This window comes from Schistocerca piceifrons, chromosome 4, assembly GCF_021461385.2.
Source record: "Schistocerca piceifrons isolate TAMUIC-IGC-003096 chromosome 4, iqSchPice1.1, whole genome shotgun sequence".
NCBI classification, from domain to species: domain Eukaryota; kingdom Metazoa; phylum Arthropoda; class Insecta; order Orthoptera; family Acrididae; genus Schistocerca; species Schistocerca piceifrons.
Genome location: NC_060141.1, coordinates 368,023,634 through 368,040,043, shown reverse-complemented (window position 1 = coordinate 368,040,043; position 16,410 = coordinate 368,023,634). Strand labels below are relative to the sequence as shown.

Sequence of the window (16,410 nt, the reverse complement as noted above, 5' to 3'; positions counted from 1 at the left end):
ACCGCTGTTGGTGAATGATGCTTCGTCGCTAAATAGAACGCGTGCAAAAAATCTGTCATCCTGTAATTTCTCTTGTGCCCAATGGCAGAACTGTAAACGACGTTCAAAGTCGTTGCCATGCAATTCCTGGTGCATAGAAATATGTTGCGGGTGCAATCGATGTTGATGTAGCATTCTCAACACCGACAGTTTTGAGATTCCCGATTCTCGCGCAATTTGTCTGCTACAGATGTGCGGATTAGCCGCGACAGCAGCTTAAACACCTACTTGGGCATCATCATTTGTTGCAGGTCATGGTTGACGTTTCACATGTGGCCGAACATTTCCTGTTTCCTCAAATAGCTTAACTATCTGGTGAATGGTCGGGACACTTCAATGATGTCATCCAGGATACCAAGTAGCATACATAGCACATGCCCGTTGGGCATTTTGATCACAATAACCACATACCAACACGATATCGACCTTTTCCACAATCGGTAAACGGTCCATTTTGTCCGTTTGAGCTATGGCAGACCCATCTAATGGGCCAACCATAGCGCCATCTGGTTTCCCCCCTTCAAGCTAGATGAGTTTCGTTCTTTGTAGTTTTTTCGTTTGATGCTGATTTCATGAGATATTTGGCCCGGTCACTATCAACGGACCATTCTGTATACCATGGATGTATGGCATTAAAGATAGAAGTGGCAATACAGTTATGGAAAGATCCGAAGGTATGGAAATCTGGAGGGAATATTTTGAGGAGCTTCTAAATGTTGGAAGATAGAAGTGCAGAAATGGAGCAACAACATGATTATCAGAGTATACATTCCTTCGTGGAACTGCTGACAATGAAAGAAACAAAAGATTCAATCAAAATACCAAAAAACAACGAAGCTCCAGGGAGAGATGGTATAAGACCTGCATTTTTTAAGAAACAAATAAACCAACTCCTTATGAACATCTGGAATGAAGAAAGAATGCCAGAGGAGTGGACAGAAGCAATAATAAAACCAATTCATAAAAAGGGTGACAAACAAGGCATCTCATTAATTATCACCACCAATGAAGTGTTCTCCAAGAACAAAAAAAAAATAGAACCATATTTAAAAGATAATGAATAAGAAACAAGTAGGATTCTTCATAAATCTTTCAACTACTGGCCAGATAGTCATACTGAAAGAAGCCGTCTCCAAATATTGGGGGTATAACAAAACAATGGCAATACTATTTGTTGATTTTCAGAAAGCCTATGACAGTATATACACAGATAAGTTGTGGGAGAAAATTCAGAGATTCGGACTACTGAAGAAATCTTGTGAAAGTGACACTGAAAGGCTCGAAAAGAGTAGTGAAAATGGATGGAGAATATTCCAAGGAATTTGACATAAGAAACAGGAGTCAAGCAAGGAGATGGAATGTCACCCCTCTTGTACAACATCTTTAAACAGTAAGTGCTGGACGCACCAAGTGAAGCAGAAGAGGGAACTAAAATAGGAACAAAAATAAATGTACTGGCCTTTGCAGATGATGTAGCACTAATTTCCAAAAATCCAGATGATTTTAAAATACCAGCAGAAAGACTCTTTCAAAAATCAAAGCAAGCTGCTTTAGAAGAAAATGATGAGAAAACAAAATTCGTGAGGGAGAAAGAAATTACAAAACAAAAAGATGGGAAACTATGCAGAACGATAACCACACGTCTGAAGAAGTACGAGAGTTTAAATATCTGGGGGAGTAGTAAACAACAGAAACAATCAGAAGCGAGAAATAGACGCGAGGATTAAAGCTGCATCCAGAGCATCATACTCACTCAAACTAGTGTCATCTAAAATTTTTTTCAAGAGGAACCAAAGTAAGAATATATAAAACCATAACAGACCAGTATTACTATATGGGGCAGAAATGTGGAGAATAGATAGATAAAAGTCTTTAAAAATAAAATCCTGTGAAAGATATTTGGACTAATCTATGAGGGAGGAGAATGGCGAAGAAGAAAGAACAGGGAGCTCAGGGAGCTATACGATGAACCAGATGTAGTTGCGGAAGCCAAGACAATAAGATAAGATGGGCCAGCCACATCTACAGAAGAGAGCAGAAATCTTTACTGGGAGAAGTCTCAGAGAATAAACCAGAAGGATGAAGACCTCCAGGCAGGCTGAAAATGAGATGGAGAGACCAGATTGCCAAAGATTTCCAGGTACTGAGAGCAAGGAAGGAAGATGCCAAAGACAGAATACTGTGGAAGAGGCTACTTGATGAGGCCAAAAACCAACTGTGGTTCGTGTGTCCAGGAGAGTAACAGTAAGTATTCTTTATCTCGAGGAACAATGATCAGCCAAAGCCCTGGCTGTGAACTGTATTAAGAGCATGAAATACTTAATATTCAAGTTTTCTTGTCAATATGATACACTGATCTTACTCAAACTTTATCAATAGACACATTGATAATGTTACCATCAATCTTTAGATGGTATAAATACCATGGAGAAGGAGGTTGAGTATGGTAAGTTGCAATGCATATTTCAAAAAGCAATACAACATAAGAGGAACAAATTATTATTTCTCGCAATTAGCAACTACTTCGTAACAAATGAATAATACAAAAGATAGCAAACATACATTTAATAGAAGTAAAAAAATTACATTATCTGTCACAAGGTAAATACAGTTTGAAACATTATGTTCCTATCAGCAGTGATACATGTATTATACTAAAAATATGATTATCAGTGCTCTTGAATAGAGACTGATGTACAATATATGACGATATAAAATTTCTCTTTGCATTCCACACTTCCTCTCAAAACAGGATAAAACATTCACACGATTTCATTACTATATAAAAAACACCAAGTAATGCTGAATGCAAAAAGGCACATTACATAGTTCATTAAAACATATTCAAATATTAACAGCATTTTAAAACTATAAAAAAACATAAAAAGATTAAAAACATAACAACTACATTGTGCACAGCTTTCATCAGAACGACAACTTTTGTATCTTACTGAAAAGCTTTGCATTATTGTCAGTCCATTCAAGAAATTCTGAACCCTTTGTAACTATGCACTGCAAGAGACTCAATGTATCCCCTTCGGCATGGTGACAGTTTTCAGGTTTTTTCCCCAACAAAAACTCGTATACATCTCCCAATCTAAATCTTTTCAGTACTTTAGATTCAGTTTCATGTGTGTTTGTTTCATCAAACAAGCGTTTTCTAACCTTGCTACTTGTTTTTTCTGAAGTGCTTGGTTTGTTCTCATGAGGCTTGAGCTTAGGGGGATCATTTGCTTGTGCAATACCCTGGGTTGGTGTTTTTTCTAGTTCTCGTTGCTTATAGTCATATTTTGCATCATCATTAAATACGATACCAGCACTCTCTAAACATTTTGCCTCAACCTTCTCTACAACATCGCAGAGAATATTATCATATCCATCTGAAGCTGGGAGACTAACAGTCTGTTCATTTCTTGTTTCTATGCATGATACGCCACTGGTTATCGCTTTCTGTCCAAGGAGTTGCCGAAAGGCAATCAAGGAGTCCACATAGAATATGCCGTCTGCAAGTACCTGCAAATTTCATAAACAAATATCAATAAAAAAAAAACACTGCAGTTAATAGAAACATAACTGTGCACTGAATTCTACTGCACACTAAAGTTAGACCAATGATTAAGAGTAATATGAAAAAAATTGTTAATCAGAAGATGAAATAAAATATTCAGCTGATTCGCTTTTACAATATGTGAGGAACAGAGTGAAGGAAAGATTATTTCTGTAAGAACCAACAGTAATTCTACTTGTGACACAGGAAAAAATTAACTGTACCTTATATGAAAGAGAAATTCAAAATATTATCTGAGAAAGACACACAAAATGATAAAACAAACCAAAATGATGACAAATCTTGTACAAAGAAACCTGGTTAGTGTGTTACATGACACTCACTGGAAACAAACAGATATAGCTTTGTCTGTGGGTTTCAGAAGGCAGAACAGTGTTTTGTTCTGCTGCATCCTAAGAGTCAGCCAGACCTTTGCAACCAGGCAAGTGATACGCAAACCACCCACCAATGCAATTCTGCACATGGGTGCTGGAACAGTGCTCTGTGTCACAGTGACGTGCTTCCACAGCCAATTAAATAACCAACGGGAGCCCACCACCAGTCTTAAAACATCCGGCCAAAGGGAGTATAAATGCTACCAGCTTAGGCGGCTGCATCATTCCTTTGGTGTCATGCAGTCTCTGCACCAGTCATTGATCTAACGTGCAGCACAGCTACTCAAGCTTCATTGACCAATGTTGACAACTAGGCAAAGCTGCTAACCTACAGCCATCAGTTCTGGGCTACAAACTGAGTCTGTTGAGGTTAGACTGTGCACTGAGCACCATGGCCTGACACTCCATCCAGTCTCTAAAGGTCACTGGTTCGATATGGGGCCTGTGCAACATCACAAAGTGCTGACGGTTCTCTAATGCTTTAAGTCATTAACCCTCTTGCTGCTGTGGATGTTTATACACATTCTTTTCCGCCATTCCCCAGGTGATGTGGGTATGTATATGTGCACCACTTGGGTTTTCCTACAGTGCTATTCTCTGTATGCGTCCTGAGACAACAACCTCTCACTGCTACTGACAATTTGCTTCCGTATCTCGGTGAACAAAAACATCTGAAGTGTTTACCATACAACACTTGTGTCTCTTTGCGTGCTATCATTTGCATTAAACTTCATTTCAATATCTTGAATTGTTCATGAAATATGATGACTTTTATGATCACAAGATTTATGAGGGTTGTAACTTTAACAGTGGCAACTATTTATTTACAGTTTGTACAAAATAGATATGTGTTTCCAAGTTTTACTGACCTTCAAAGTAGTCACCAGCATTGTGCATAACCCGTTGCTAGTGATGTGGAAGTCGTAGGATACTCTTAGCAGTGCCATTTGTGTTGACAGTTTGAGCGCCGTCGTCTATTGGACGATGGATTTGTAGCAGTTCTGAAGTGAATGCCATGAAGTATTTCCTTCAGTTTAGAAATAGAGCAGAACCCACAAGGGCTTAAGTCAGGGGAGAGCAGTACGTGGTACAGCACTTAGCAGCCCCATCAGTCAAACAAATCAGTAACAGCTTGCACTCTACGTGCTTGAGCATTGTGCTGCAAAATGATGGTCAGGTCCTGCAGAAACTGTCATCTCTTCTGTCTCTAAGCTGGTTGTATGTTGTGTTCCTACTTCTGTCTCTATGCTTTTCAATACCGTCGTCGTGCAAGACAGACAATATATAAAACAATTGAAGACGTTGAAATGACAACATCTGCCGCCGACAAGAAAAAGAATACTATCAAATCTGTCGCTGCACATTCTTTGTTTGATGGACCCGCAGTTTTCTGTGGTTGCAGACTGAACTTCAGCATCGACATAAATGATTCCTTTACCCATGGCAACGGATGGTTAACAGTCGCTATTGTACGTGTAGGTACAGGCGTACCGAATGTATCCGGACTGGAAAGCTTCGTCGATCTCTGAGCGCTTGACCTTTGACCCCACCGATATGGTGGTGCTACGCAATCTTGGCAGCGCGCCAGCCGCGGACTTGACGCTCCAAGGAGACGGGTGCACTCTAGAGCTACTAGTGCGCCCGTACGGGATAACGCGCGGCTGGCACTGTGAAATTCTAAGTCCCTTATCTGCTGACGCGCTATCGCGCGTCTATAAAAGCGAGCGCTGCCCGCGCAGCGGATCATTCGCGCTGCTGCTGCTGCACAGGCAACTGCATTGAACGCTGCCAAGATGCCTTACAGAAGATACCGTCGTCGTGCAAGACAGACAATATATAAAACAATTGAAGACGTTGAAATGACAACAACTTCTGTCTCTATGCTTTTCATTTTTGGAACACAACATACAACCAGCTTAGAGACAGAAGAGATGACAGTTTCTGCAGGACCTGACCATCATTTTGCAGGACAATGCTCAAGCACGTAGAGCGCAAGCTGTTACTGATTTGTTTGACTGATGGGGCTGCTAAGTGCTGTACCACCTACTGCTCTCCCCTGACTTAAGCCCTCGTGCGTTCTGCTTTATTTCTAAACTGAAGGAAACACTTCACAGCATTCGCTTCAGAACTGCTACAAATTCATCTGGCAATAGACTGCGCCACTCGAACTGTCAACACAACTGGCACTGCTAAGAGTATACTACAACTGCCACATCACTGGCAACACAATGTTGGTGACTAGTTTGAAGGCAGTAAAACTTTTAAACATGTATCTATTTGGTATGAGCTGTAGATAAATAGTTGCCTCTATTAAAGTTCCAACCCTCGTACATTGCCCAAGGACAGAAATGGGGGCGCCATGATTTACAATCTTTCGCATATAAATAACAATAACTCGAGAATGAAACGACTTATCATTCAGCTCTCAATTTTAAAACAAATTTCAGTATCTTATCTGCATTCAGTTCACTGCAAGGAAGGAGTTAAAATCAATTGTGTGTAAAGTTTACACAATATGTTTTCACCTCTGCAAACACTTTAAAATTTTGTACAATACTTTACCTAATTTGATGCAGTACGGTAACTAGGACGTATAATGAAAAGAAACCCAGTTCTTTATTGAGAAAGGTATAAAATCAAGATGTGCAAAAATCAAATTCTCTCAAATAATAGCTGTCTTAAAATTGGATGATAAACATTTCATATTGCGTGAGCACAGGCACCTGCGTTTGGTGAGGGAGGGGGGGAAGCACATAGTGTAGGTAACATGTTTGTAGCAGCAAAAAGTTTAAGATGACAAGGCGACTTACATCAGGAAGGTTATTGCCTGCCACTAGCCACTGCTGCATCAGCATACTGTTGACTAATAGCCATGACTGACCGTGGGCCTCTACCAGTTAAGTACTTTATGGAAACCAAGATGTAATGAAGAATGTTCAGGTTGTGTAAGTATTGTTTACTCAGTTCTCGCAATGGTACTGCAGGACCCATACCCCTGCTGCTGGCACATTCAACTCTGCAGCCAGAACTGGATAGTCCATAACACTTCACTTCATAGTTTTCATAAACTTGATTCTACACTTATATTTATGCACACACCAATTTATCCTTCTTCCTGTCTACTTTAATGACAAGCTTCATATCAAAAGTTGTGCCACCAGACTATCATTCGCAAAGTCATTTGATTTGCACATTCAAAATGTTTGGGAAGCATATCTGTTTATTGCAACAAGCCAGGTTTTGTTGGCTACAGAAAAACAAAAGCAGTTTTCTATACAACTATTTCACACTTCGTCTTGTGATGACTTTTTTTTTTTTTTTTTTTTTTTTAAAGCAACTTGCACAGTTTCAAACAACATCAACTCATTTAAGTCACACAAGCTTAAAGCAGAATTCTTCTCTGTCAGACCAACTGCCATTGAATTCATTCCTGATGTTCATAATGCTTCACCAGTGGCTGAATATTTTAATCCTTTCACAGCCTCTTAATGAATTAAATCATAGAAGACTTTACCCTCTGACCCTTGGGAGATGAACTGTCACTGTGTTATCTGCATTGGTCGTGCAGTATTTTACTCCTTACGCAACGTTTCATGTTAGTTTGTGGCACTCTGTCATCAGCATATTTAAGTAAGTTCTATACCAGAGAATTCTATTCCACCTGTACTGAATTTGGAACATTAATTTGAATATGAAGAGACACGAATTCAAATCAAGAATAAAAGGGACACTTACGCAAACTTGACTTGGTTACAAGGCTGTTTTCTGAAAACCGGACAGTGAAAACATTAGTTCTGGTGTAGCCACAACATAGAAGCAATAGACGGGATTTAGCAATGCCCAAATTAAAATAGTGCAGTATATTTTGGATCAGAGAGGTGTTTGTGTGTGTTTTTAGGGGGCACTGAACGACGATGTTATCGGCAAAAAACAAACATGCCCTGAAGGCCCAACGGTATTGATCGACTGTTGTGTCATCCTCATCCCTTAGGCATCACAGGATGCCGGTACGGAGGGGCATGTGGTCAGCACACCGCTCGCCTTGCCGTTGTCAGTTTTCATGACCAATGTGACCACTTCTCAATACAGTAGCTTCAACTGGCCTCACAAGAAGGGCTGAGTGCACCCTGCTTGCCAACAGCACTCAGCAGCAGACCTGGATCGTGACTCCACCCAAGACTGGCACCGCTTAACTTCGTAATCTGATGTGAACCGGTGTTATCACAGAGGCAAGGCTGCTGGCATTGTGTTATCAGCTCCTTTGCAAAATTAGTGGACAGAAACATAGTTGAAATATGAAAATGCGACAAAATAAATAAAAAGCAACCCTAGATAAAAGCACACTCACTCTCATCCAATCTCACTCATGATCACCTGCACAATCACACAAGCTGAAATTGTGGAAGACAGTGTTAAAATTGTTCCCATTTTCTAAAATTGGGAAGTAGAACTAAGTAAGACAAGAGAAAACTATAATAGGTTCAAAGGAATATGTAGCTGGCTGATCACTTATACCAAAAAATTGTGAGACAGGCACCATGACACATTAAAAATGAAGCCCTAAAATTTTTGGGAACAAGCCTGACAATTCACAAAATTTTAAAAGTCTTACCACATTTGGCTGATTGTCAATTAAAATAGAGGGCAAATTTGTTAGCAAATGCCCTTCAACCCTTTGGTGCAAAATTAAAATGCAGCCTTGTAAAATGTGGCGCACTGGGATCTGTACGCCACAAGCACCACACATTGGAGGGTCAGAGCAAGAAGCCACGCTTCTCAGGGCTGTGGCCTATGCAGGAACAAGGAAGGAAGACCTCATCACATCTGTATGACTGGAAAGAGAGATGCCACAGCCATGTTGTAGACTACTAGACCGCTCCTTTTCTGATTGACACATGACTACTTGAAAAGTGAGGTGATAGCATGCAGGGGGATGACACACTGAACTCACTAAGAGTCACAACACACCTCCATGGCTGCCACATCTGCCCTTTCATTCCCCACAATACCCATGTGCCCTGGCATCCAGAAGAAAGACATCTGCTTCTCCAGCCTTTTTAGTTGAAGGAGGGTGTCCTGGAAACTCTCGACTACTTTACCTGCTGGGTACTAGCATTGCAGAAAGTGAAGGGCACTCAAGGAATCTGAACAGACAAGGACTTCTGTACTTTAAACATCTCTATGCCCCAGTGCCCACAAGATCACGTATAATTACATCGAATATAGTAAACTCTTGAGGCACTTATATCTTGAGGACACGATCAGGGAAACAACAGAGCAATGAACAGTCCCCCCTCTCTTTAGAGCCATCCATAAACACAGCTAGAGTTGGGGGTGCTCCATTAAAATGGGCGTTGTTTTTAGGTTAGACAGTCTCAGGAAAGATAAAAAAAGGGCTCCAGTCTCAAAGAGTACAGGGCAAAGAAACGACAAGAATTGACCAAGCAGCAGTCGGTACTGTAATTGTAAATTGTCATAGCTGTGTTGGAAAAGTACCAGAGCTTCAAGCGCTGATAGAAAGAACTGAAGCTGAAATCCTTATAGGAACAGAAAGCTGGCTAAAGCCGGAGATAAATTCTGCTGAATTTTTTACAGAGGCGCAAACTGTGTACAAAAAGGATAGATTAAATAAAGTAGGTGGTAGTGTGTTTGTGTCTGCTGGTAGTAGTTTATCTTGTAGTGAAGTTGAAATAGATAGTTCCTGTGAATTACTATGGATAGAGGTTATACTCAACAGCACTACCAAAATAATAATTTGCTCCTGTGTGGGATCCTTACCAGGTAGGATTGACGAAGGACATCGAAGAAGGGCAGCCCGTTTTGTGTTATCAGGCAATAGATGTGACAGTGTCACTGATATGATACGTAAGTTGGGGTGGCAGTTACCGAAACAAAGGCGGTTTTCTTTGCGGCAAGATCTATTTACGAAATTTCAATGACCAACTTTCTCTTTCGAATGCGAAAATATTTTGTTGACACCCACCTACGTAGGGAGAATAATAAAATAAGAGAAATCAGAGCTTGAACGGAAAGATTTAGGTGTTCTTTTTTCCCATGCGCCATTCGAGAGTGTAATGGTAGAGAAGTAGTATGAAAATGGTTCGATGAACCCTCTGCCAGGCACTTAACAGTGAAGTGCAGAATAACGATGTAGATGTGTCATAAAATAATGTATTAAAAACATATGCAGTACTGCAACCTCTCCTATACTGCACTAAATCTAAAATTACTCTGGGACTCTGCAGTATCCAGGTTAGCTGGCGATTAAAACCCTGAATTTAGGGTTATACTAGCTGAACACCAAGTCACTCCAGCACACGCAGATCCCAAAGAGCTATGTTGCTCATGGATAATTGGGGAAAGAGATATTTCAGAGGCAGATGAGCAACAGCATGGTATGCAGGTGATTTTGGAGCACTGAGGAACTTATCGTATTTACTCGAATCTAACCCGCACTTTTTTTCCGGTTTTTGTAATCCAAAAAACCGCCTGCGGCTTAGAATCGAGTGCAAAGCAAGCGGAATTTCTGAAAAATGTTGCCGGGTGCCGCCACAACTAACTTCTACCGTCGAATGTATGTAGCGCTACACAGGCATGCTTTGTAAGCACAAAGATAAATACTGGCACCAAATCCTCTGCGTCAGTATTTAAATTTAAAAAAAAGGTGGAAGTCGAGCTTTTTTCTCCACCCCGAGTTTCGACCACTGTATTTTCATACATTATCCAACGAAGTAAATACAAATTCCGTATTGTTCATCTTCGAATGTAGCAGCATTTCAATGTACTATGAAAATCCGACTGGCAAGACTGTTCGGGATCTCCACTTGCCAATATGGCCAACTCCACTTGCCAATATGGCCAACTCCACTTGCCAATATGGCCAACTCCACTTGCCAATATGGCCAACTCCACTTGCCAATATGGCCAACTCCACTTGCCAATATGGCCAACTCCACTTGCCAATATGGCCAACTCCACTTGCCAATATGGCCAACTCCACTTGCCAATATGGCCAACTCCACTTGCCAATATGGCCAACTCCACTTGCCAATATGGCCAACTCCACTTGCCAATATGGCCAACTCCACTTGCCAATATGGCCAACTCCACTTGCCAATATGGCCAACTCCACTTGCCAATATGGCCAACTCTTCGTTCTGAAATTTTTCTACCTGTGAGAAGAGATGGTTGCTAATAGGAACTTTAATGAATTGTGAATCACATGCAGTATTCTCTTCACCATAAGAATAATACGAATATAAACATTTTGCCATGTATTGTTTTGTGTTTGCTGCTGTCTCATTTAAATCCTGTCTGCCTAATAAACTACGAAACTAGAGTGAGACAACAGCAAACGTGGAAGAATATACATATCATCTCATGTTTATATTCGTATTATTCTTATGCCTAATAGTGATACAGTCAGAAATGAGGCACAGCAACTGACTAGACTTTTAAATCTAAGATGACTAATTTCTGTGCAGAATGTAATGTACTAAAGACGCGTCCGCAAAGATTTTCAAACAGAGAAAATTTTTCGCTACACTCTCATTCAGAACATCTATCATATGCTGTCTATTATTTAGTGCTTGTTGATCATTATCAAAGAAAGCAGCAGTGTAAGTAACGACAAATAGCAGTCTCTTGCCATTGTTTCGCTAATGAGACGATTCCTCTCTCTTTTTTTTTTTTAATTGTAAGCGGCGGTAGCGCGCACAAAAGCAAGCCATTCCGCGAGCAGCGACAGGCCGTAGACACGCACTATCAGAATGCGACAAACAATGCATGACACAGTACAGTAATGAATTTTCAGATTAGAGTGACATAAACACCTATAATAAAGAAAATGGCGCTTATCAGATCAAAGAAAAATAAGCAATCAATTCAAACCATACGAAGCACATGAAAAAGGAAGGGTACCCGTATAAATACGGATGGAGCGCCTGACGCATAGCAATGGTTACCTGGTAAAGCTTACCTGCTAAGCTTACTGTAGCTGTATTGTCATTAATTTGACCTAAATTGTGTCTCATATTACAATGGACCAACTTTGTTTCGATTTGGAGATGCGGCCTAAAATTTTCTCTCCCCTTGAATTTCGGGTCTCGAATTTCAGGTGTGGCTTAGATTCGGGAAAATTGTTTTTCCTTTATTTCAGTTCTCATTTTTCAGGTGTGGCTTAGATTCGAGTGAATACGGTACATGCCTGATGCACCATTAGGAGCAGCCACTCGATGGTGAGTGGTGGTTGCCCAGCCTTAGCAAAGACTGGGTATGGGGCTGGTCCTACAAGCACCCATGGCCAGCATAATCCCCTCATGGTCAATACCGTCAATGAACTTCTGAGATGAAGGCCTCACTGATCCACACACTGTGCTTGCACAGTCTAGCTGTGATCACATGAAAGCCCTGTAAAACTGGAGCAGATATGCCTTGTCTACTCCCAAAGACCTATTGCAAGGCACTTTAAGGTATTCAGTGCCTTGTGGGTTCTGGCTTTCATGTGTCTCAGGTGTCGTAAACCCCACAGTTTAGAGTCAAAATAAGGTGCAGAAATTTCATCGATCCTTTAAAACGTAGAATGGTGTAAGTTGCAACTGATGAGTTACTGTTACAACACTGGGGAGGAACAGAAAACTGCAGAATTGTCCACAAACAAGGAGCTCTGTGCAGGGCTTAGCCTAGATGCTATACTGATTAGGTCTACGACAAAAAGGGGTAACTCTTGGAATACTGCCCTGACAAATACCTGCTCAAAACGATTTGGCAGTACGTCACCAACTTGGGACCTAAAACAGTGCTTTTATAGGAAGAACTGTATGAATATGGAGATGCAGCCACGAAAGTGCTATTGGTGCAGCTGCCCTAGAATACTGTGTCTTCAAGTAGTGTCTTACACCTTACTGGTGTCAAAGAATGTACCATTATAGCAATGGTTATGTCTGAAAGCCTGTTGAATACCTGCCTCTCGCAAGGTCAAGTTGTCAACAGTGGATCAAAATCTCCAGAGTCCACACCGACAGGAGTTGCCTGGTCTCTAGCAATCGGACTAGACAATAGTTAACCATTTGCAGCAACGTCTTTTCTACACAGCTTGTTAAGGTGATACTCCAGTAGCTACTAGGACACGTTTGGTCCTTTCCTGGTTTGAGGAGAGGTATCAAAATTTCCTCTCTCCATGAACTGGGAAAGTGGGTGTCTGTCATATCAAATTAAAACATTACAGGAGGATTTATTTTGAGGCTTCTTCCAAATGCCTAAGCATACTGTACTAGATTTGGTCATGACTGACTGCAGAATCACAAGCCTCAGTGCCAAATCCAGGGCAGTTGCAAAACTCAAAATTTTTGGATTTGAAGCCCAACTGCCTTTCTCTACAGTGGCACTGTAGCAGTGGAACTCCGGACCCTGGGTGGCACTGGCAGTAGTTGCTGTAAAATGCTCTGTCATTGTCTGGATGATGTCTCTGGCCATTTTTAGGCGACATCCCTGTTTCAGCACTGGTGTTATTGGTAAATTACTGTGTTTACTGTAAATATTAATTGCTTCCTGTACTTTTGTAGAACAATTGGAATGGTTGATGGAGTCCAAGAATGGTTGCCATTAGCTTTTCTTGCTCTCTTTAAAGACATTTTGAGTCTTGGCTCTTGTGACGCGGCAGACTGTAAGGTTGTCTGCAGTTGGGTGGCAGTTAAACCATTGTAGAGCTACATGCACGACCCGGACTGCTGAGTGGTCTGCCAAGGTACAGGTTGCCTCCTAAGACAGGGTGTATATGTGGACAAAGAAAAAAATTCCGGACTTCTCAGATAAAAAACACACTTCTTCCATGTTAAGTGACAGTATACTTTTCCATGGAACTGTAAAACTTATCAATCCTTTGAATGGTTAACATTTTAATACATCATCATCATAGAACTTACCGCCGCCACTTAAGAAAACGAGGTCTTTGAAAGATCTTTGATGATGTGCAGGAACATGTATGCTGCATATTTTCATATAACGATACACTGCATATTTTTTGTAATTACGTAAGTGTAAATTCGAATTCCTCCAAACACAGTACTTTAGTTTCCAAAGCATTGAAATCAAGACTGTGAGGCCCTTTTGTAAGCCAATTATAGCTCATGTTGTGTGATCTTGCCTGCTGCTATTCAGAGTATAAGACGTGTGATGTAGTCATCCAACAGCAACTTCACTGTTAGGTAGCACAAACACACAAATAGGAAAAGTTAATGGTTTAAATTATTATACATAATGTAGCTACAAGAAAAGCTAAGCTTTCACGTTTAATATTGGTCTTTTTCTTGTGTGTGTTACACTAAGATGCATCACACAAATGCACCAGTAAAATTTAAAACAATGATAAACGTCTGGTCTTCTGGACTCTAAATTCTTGTAAGTGGCCGAACCTCAAAATGTTACGATGTAAACAAGAGTCAAATGCTCGATGATTTAAGAAATTAATTGTACATTCTTACATGTCACTTAATTGATCTTGCACAAAAGGAAATTTATTTTGAAAGTAAAGCTTTTCAAACCAATATTTGCAGTATTTTCTCCAGATCTGTCAGTGTTTCAGCACTTGCCAGAAAGTATGTATAAAGCATTGTTTACGAGACTTTGCCTTTGGAGATGCTGAGAGCTCTCCAACGTTGGCAACTGCGGCTTTTTCTGATGTTCTCAGGGGGGCTATGGGCTCTGAAATAACTGCAACTTTACAACTGCACAGACAAATGCAGGTGTCACTAGCAACCTCTGTTTGTGTAGAGGCATTGGCTGTCACAAGAGGTTTTTTTTAAGCGCTGAAGGAAAGATGTAGTGAAGGTGGGAGGCTAAACACCTTTATAGAATTTTTTTGGCCTCACTATATGGGAAAAACCTAGTTGTTTTTAGCCCCTGTCTCTTCATTCTTCAAGATAGGCACTGCTGTCCTACTCCAGATAGGATGATCTCCCTCGCAATTTACATACTTCAGAGGAGATGAACAACTGACTCTCATGCGTAGCCTTAACACACTTGCCAAAAGTGGCTTCCCCTTACACCCAAGAGTAGTGTGTCCAAAGTGCTTGCATTAAAACAGTGTACTGGGTTGGGGACATAAGGCTGCATGTTTAAGTGAAGGAAACCTGCCTTGACACACTCTGGAAGTTTTGTGCTGTTGAGAGTAACTTTAAATAAGTGATTTGACCATATCAGCATCCACCCTTTTCCATTATATTTTGTATGTCAACAGTGCCTTCTTCGATCCACTCAGCCTTCAGCTTTCAGTTCCTCTTTGGAAATAGCTATCAGGTCTCCGAGCAACAATACATCTGCTGTAGCTGAAGATTATGTGTAGCTTCATTTCGATTGCAGATTCCTTTATGCATTTAACTTTCTGCAGGTTCTTTACTTGTTGAGAATTAAAAGTTCTAATGAACAATGTACAACTGAGGAATCACTTGATTTTAAAATTCCAGCAATGCCCTCTAAACACTTCTGAATGTAGAAAAGTGAAACTTTCTCGAAGTTGCCTTCTTTTGTTTCAACTATTAAAAGCACATTCTAACCAGCAGCATGCATTCTGTTACAATAAACTGAAGTACTTGGGATAATAGCATTTCAACTCACAAAAAGGACATTCCTACTGCTAAATACTTAACTAAAATCTCACCTGAACAATTTAGCTGCTTCTTAATACACGCTAAGGAATTAGACACTTCTTTCTGTTAACACTTTTGATGTCAAACACGACATAATTATAATGCCATTTGTCTATTATCACGTAAGAAGTGCTACTTCTATAAGCAACATTTGATAATTTAAGAGATTTTGTAGTGGAAAGAGATTTTATGTCATATTTGTTGGGTAATATCTGCGAGACAATGAATACGATATTTATTTCTGCAATTTAGAATGTTTAATGAGAAAAACTCTACTACTGCAGTGTGCATTTTTAATTAGTCATTACAGCTGATAATACTTTTCAGTATGATACACTATGATTGAATATGGTATGCAATTTGTGAAAGCAATAAAGAATTTTTGAGCAGGTAAACAGTAAACCATATCTCAATATGAGCTGAAGTAACAGATTTCAGTTTTATTCCTTTTTTAAAAAACACCACACTTTACCTCTTTGCTCTGAGGGCATTCTTTTATAAATTTTACTTTGCTTTTTATTGTAGACAAAGCTGTTCTCCACAGTAAAAAATTAAAATAAAATTTAAAAAATTTGACCTTGTACTTTTAACATTTTGTCAAAACATTTTTGTACCACTCTGCACCAGACAGTTTGCAAAATACATGGCACTACAGGGGTTAATATATACCATGAGTTATTCCACATTCATATATTATTTTAACTTTTTTTTTAAATTTGGACATGGGTCATACTTATCAATAATTTATTGGCATCATCAAATTTATGACTATTAGGCGTTTATC

General features: G+C 40.0%; 1 protein-coding gene across 1 annotated transcript in view; it reads right to left on the bottom strand.

Moving 5' to 3' along the window:
* Positions 1-2,589: 2,589 nt before the first annotated feature.
* Positions 2,590-16,410, bottom strand: part of LOC124795040 — a 34,153-nt gene continuing 20,332 nt past the window's right edge. Inside the window, exon 3 of the mRNA XM_047258824.1 lies at positions 2,590-3,552. Within this exon, the coding sequence (XP_047114780.1) occupies positions 2,965-3,552 (588 nt within the window). The 3' untranslated portion in view covers positions 2,590-2,964. The remainder of the gene's footprint in view (positions 3,553-16,410) is intronic.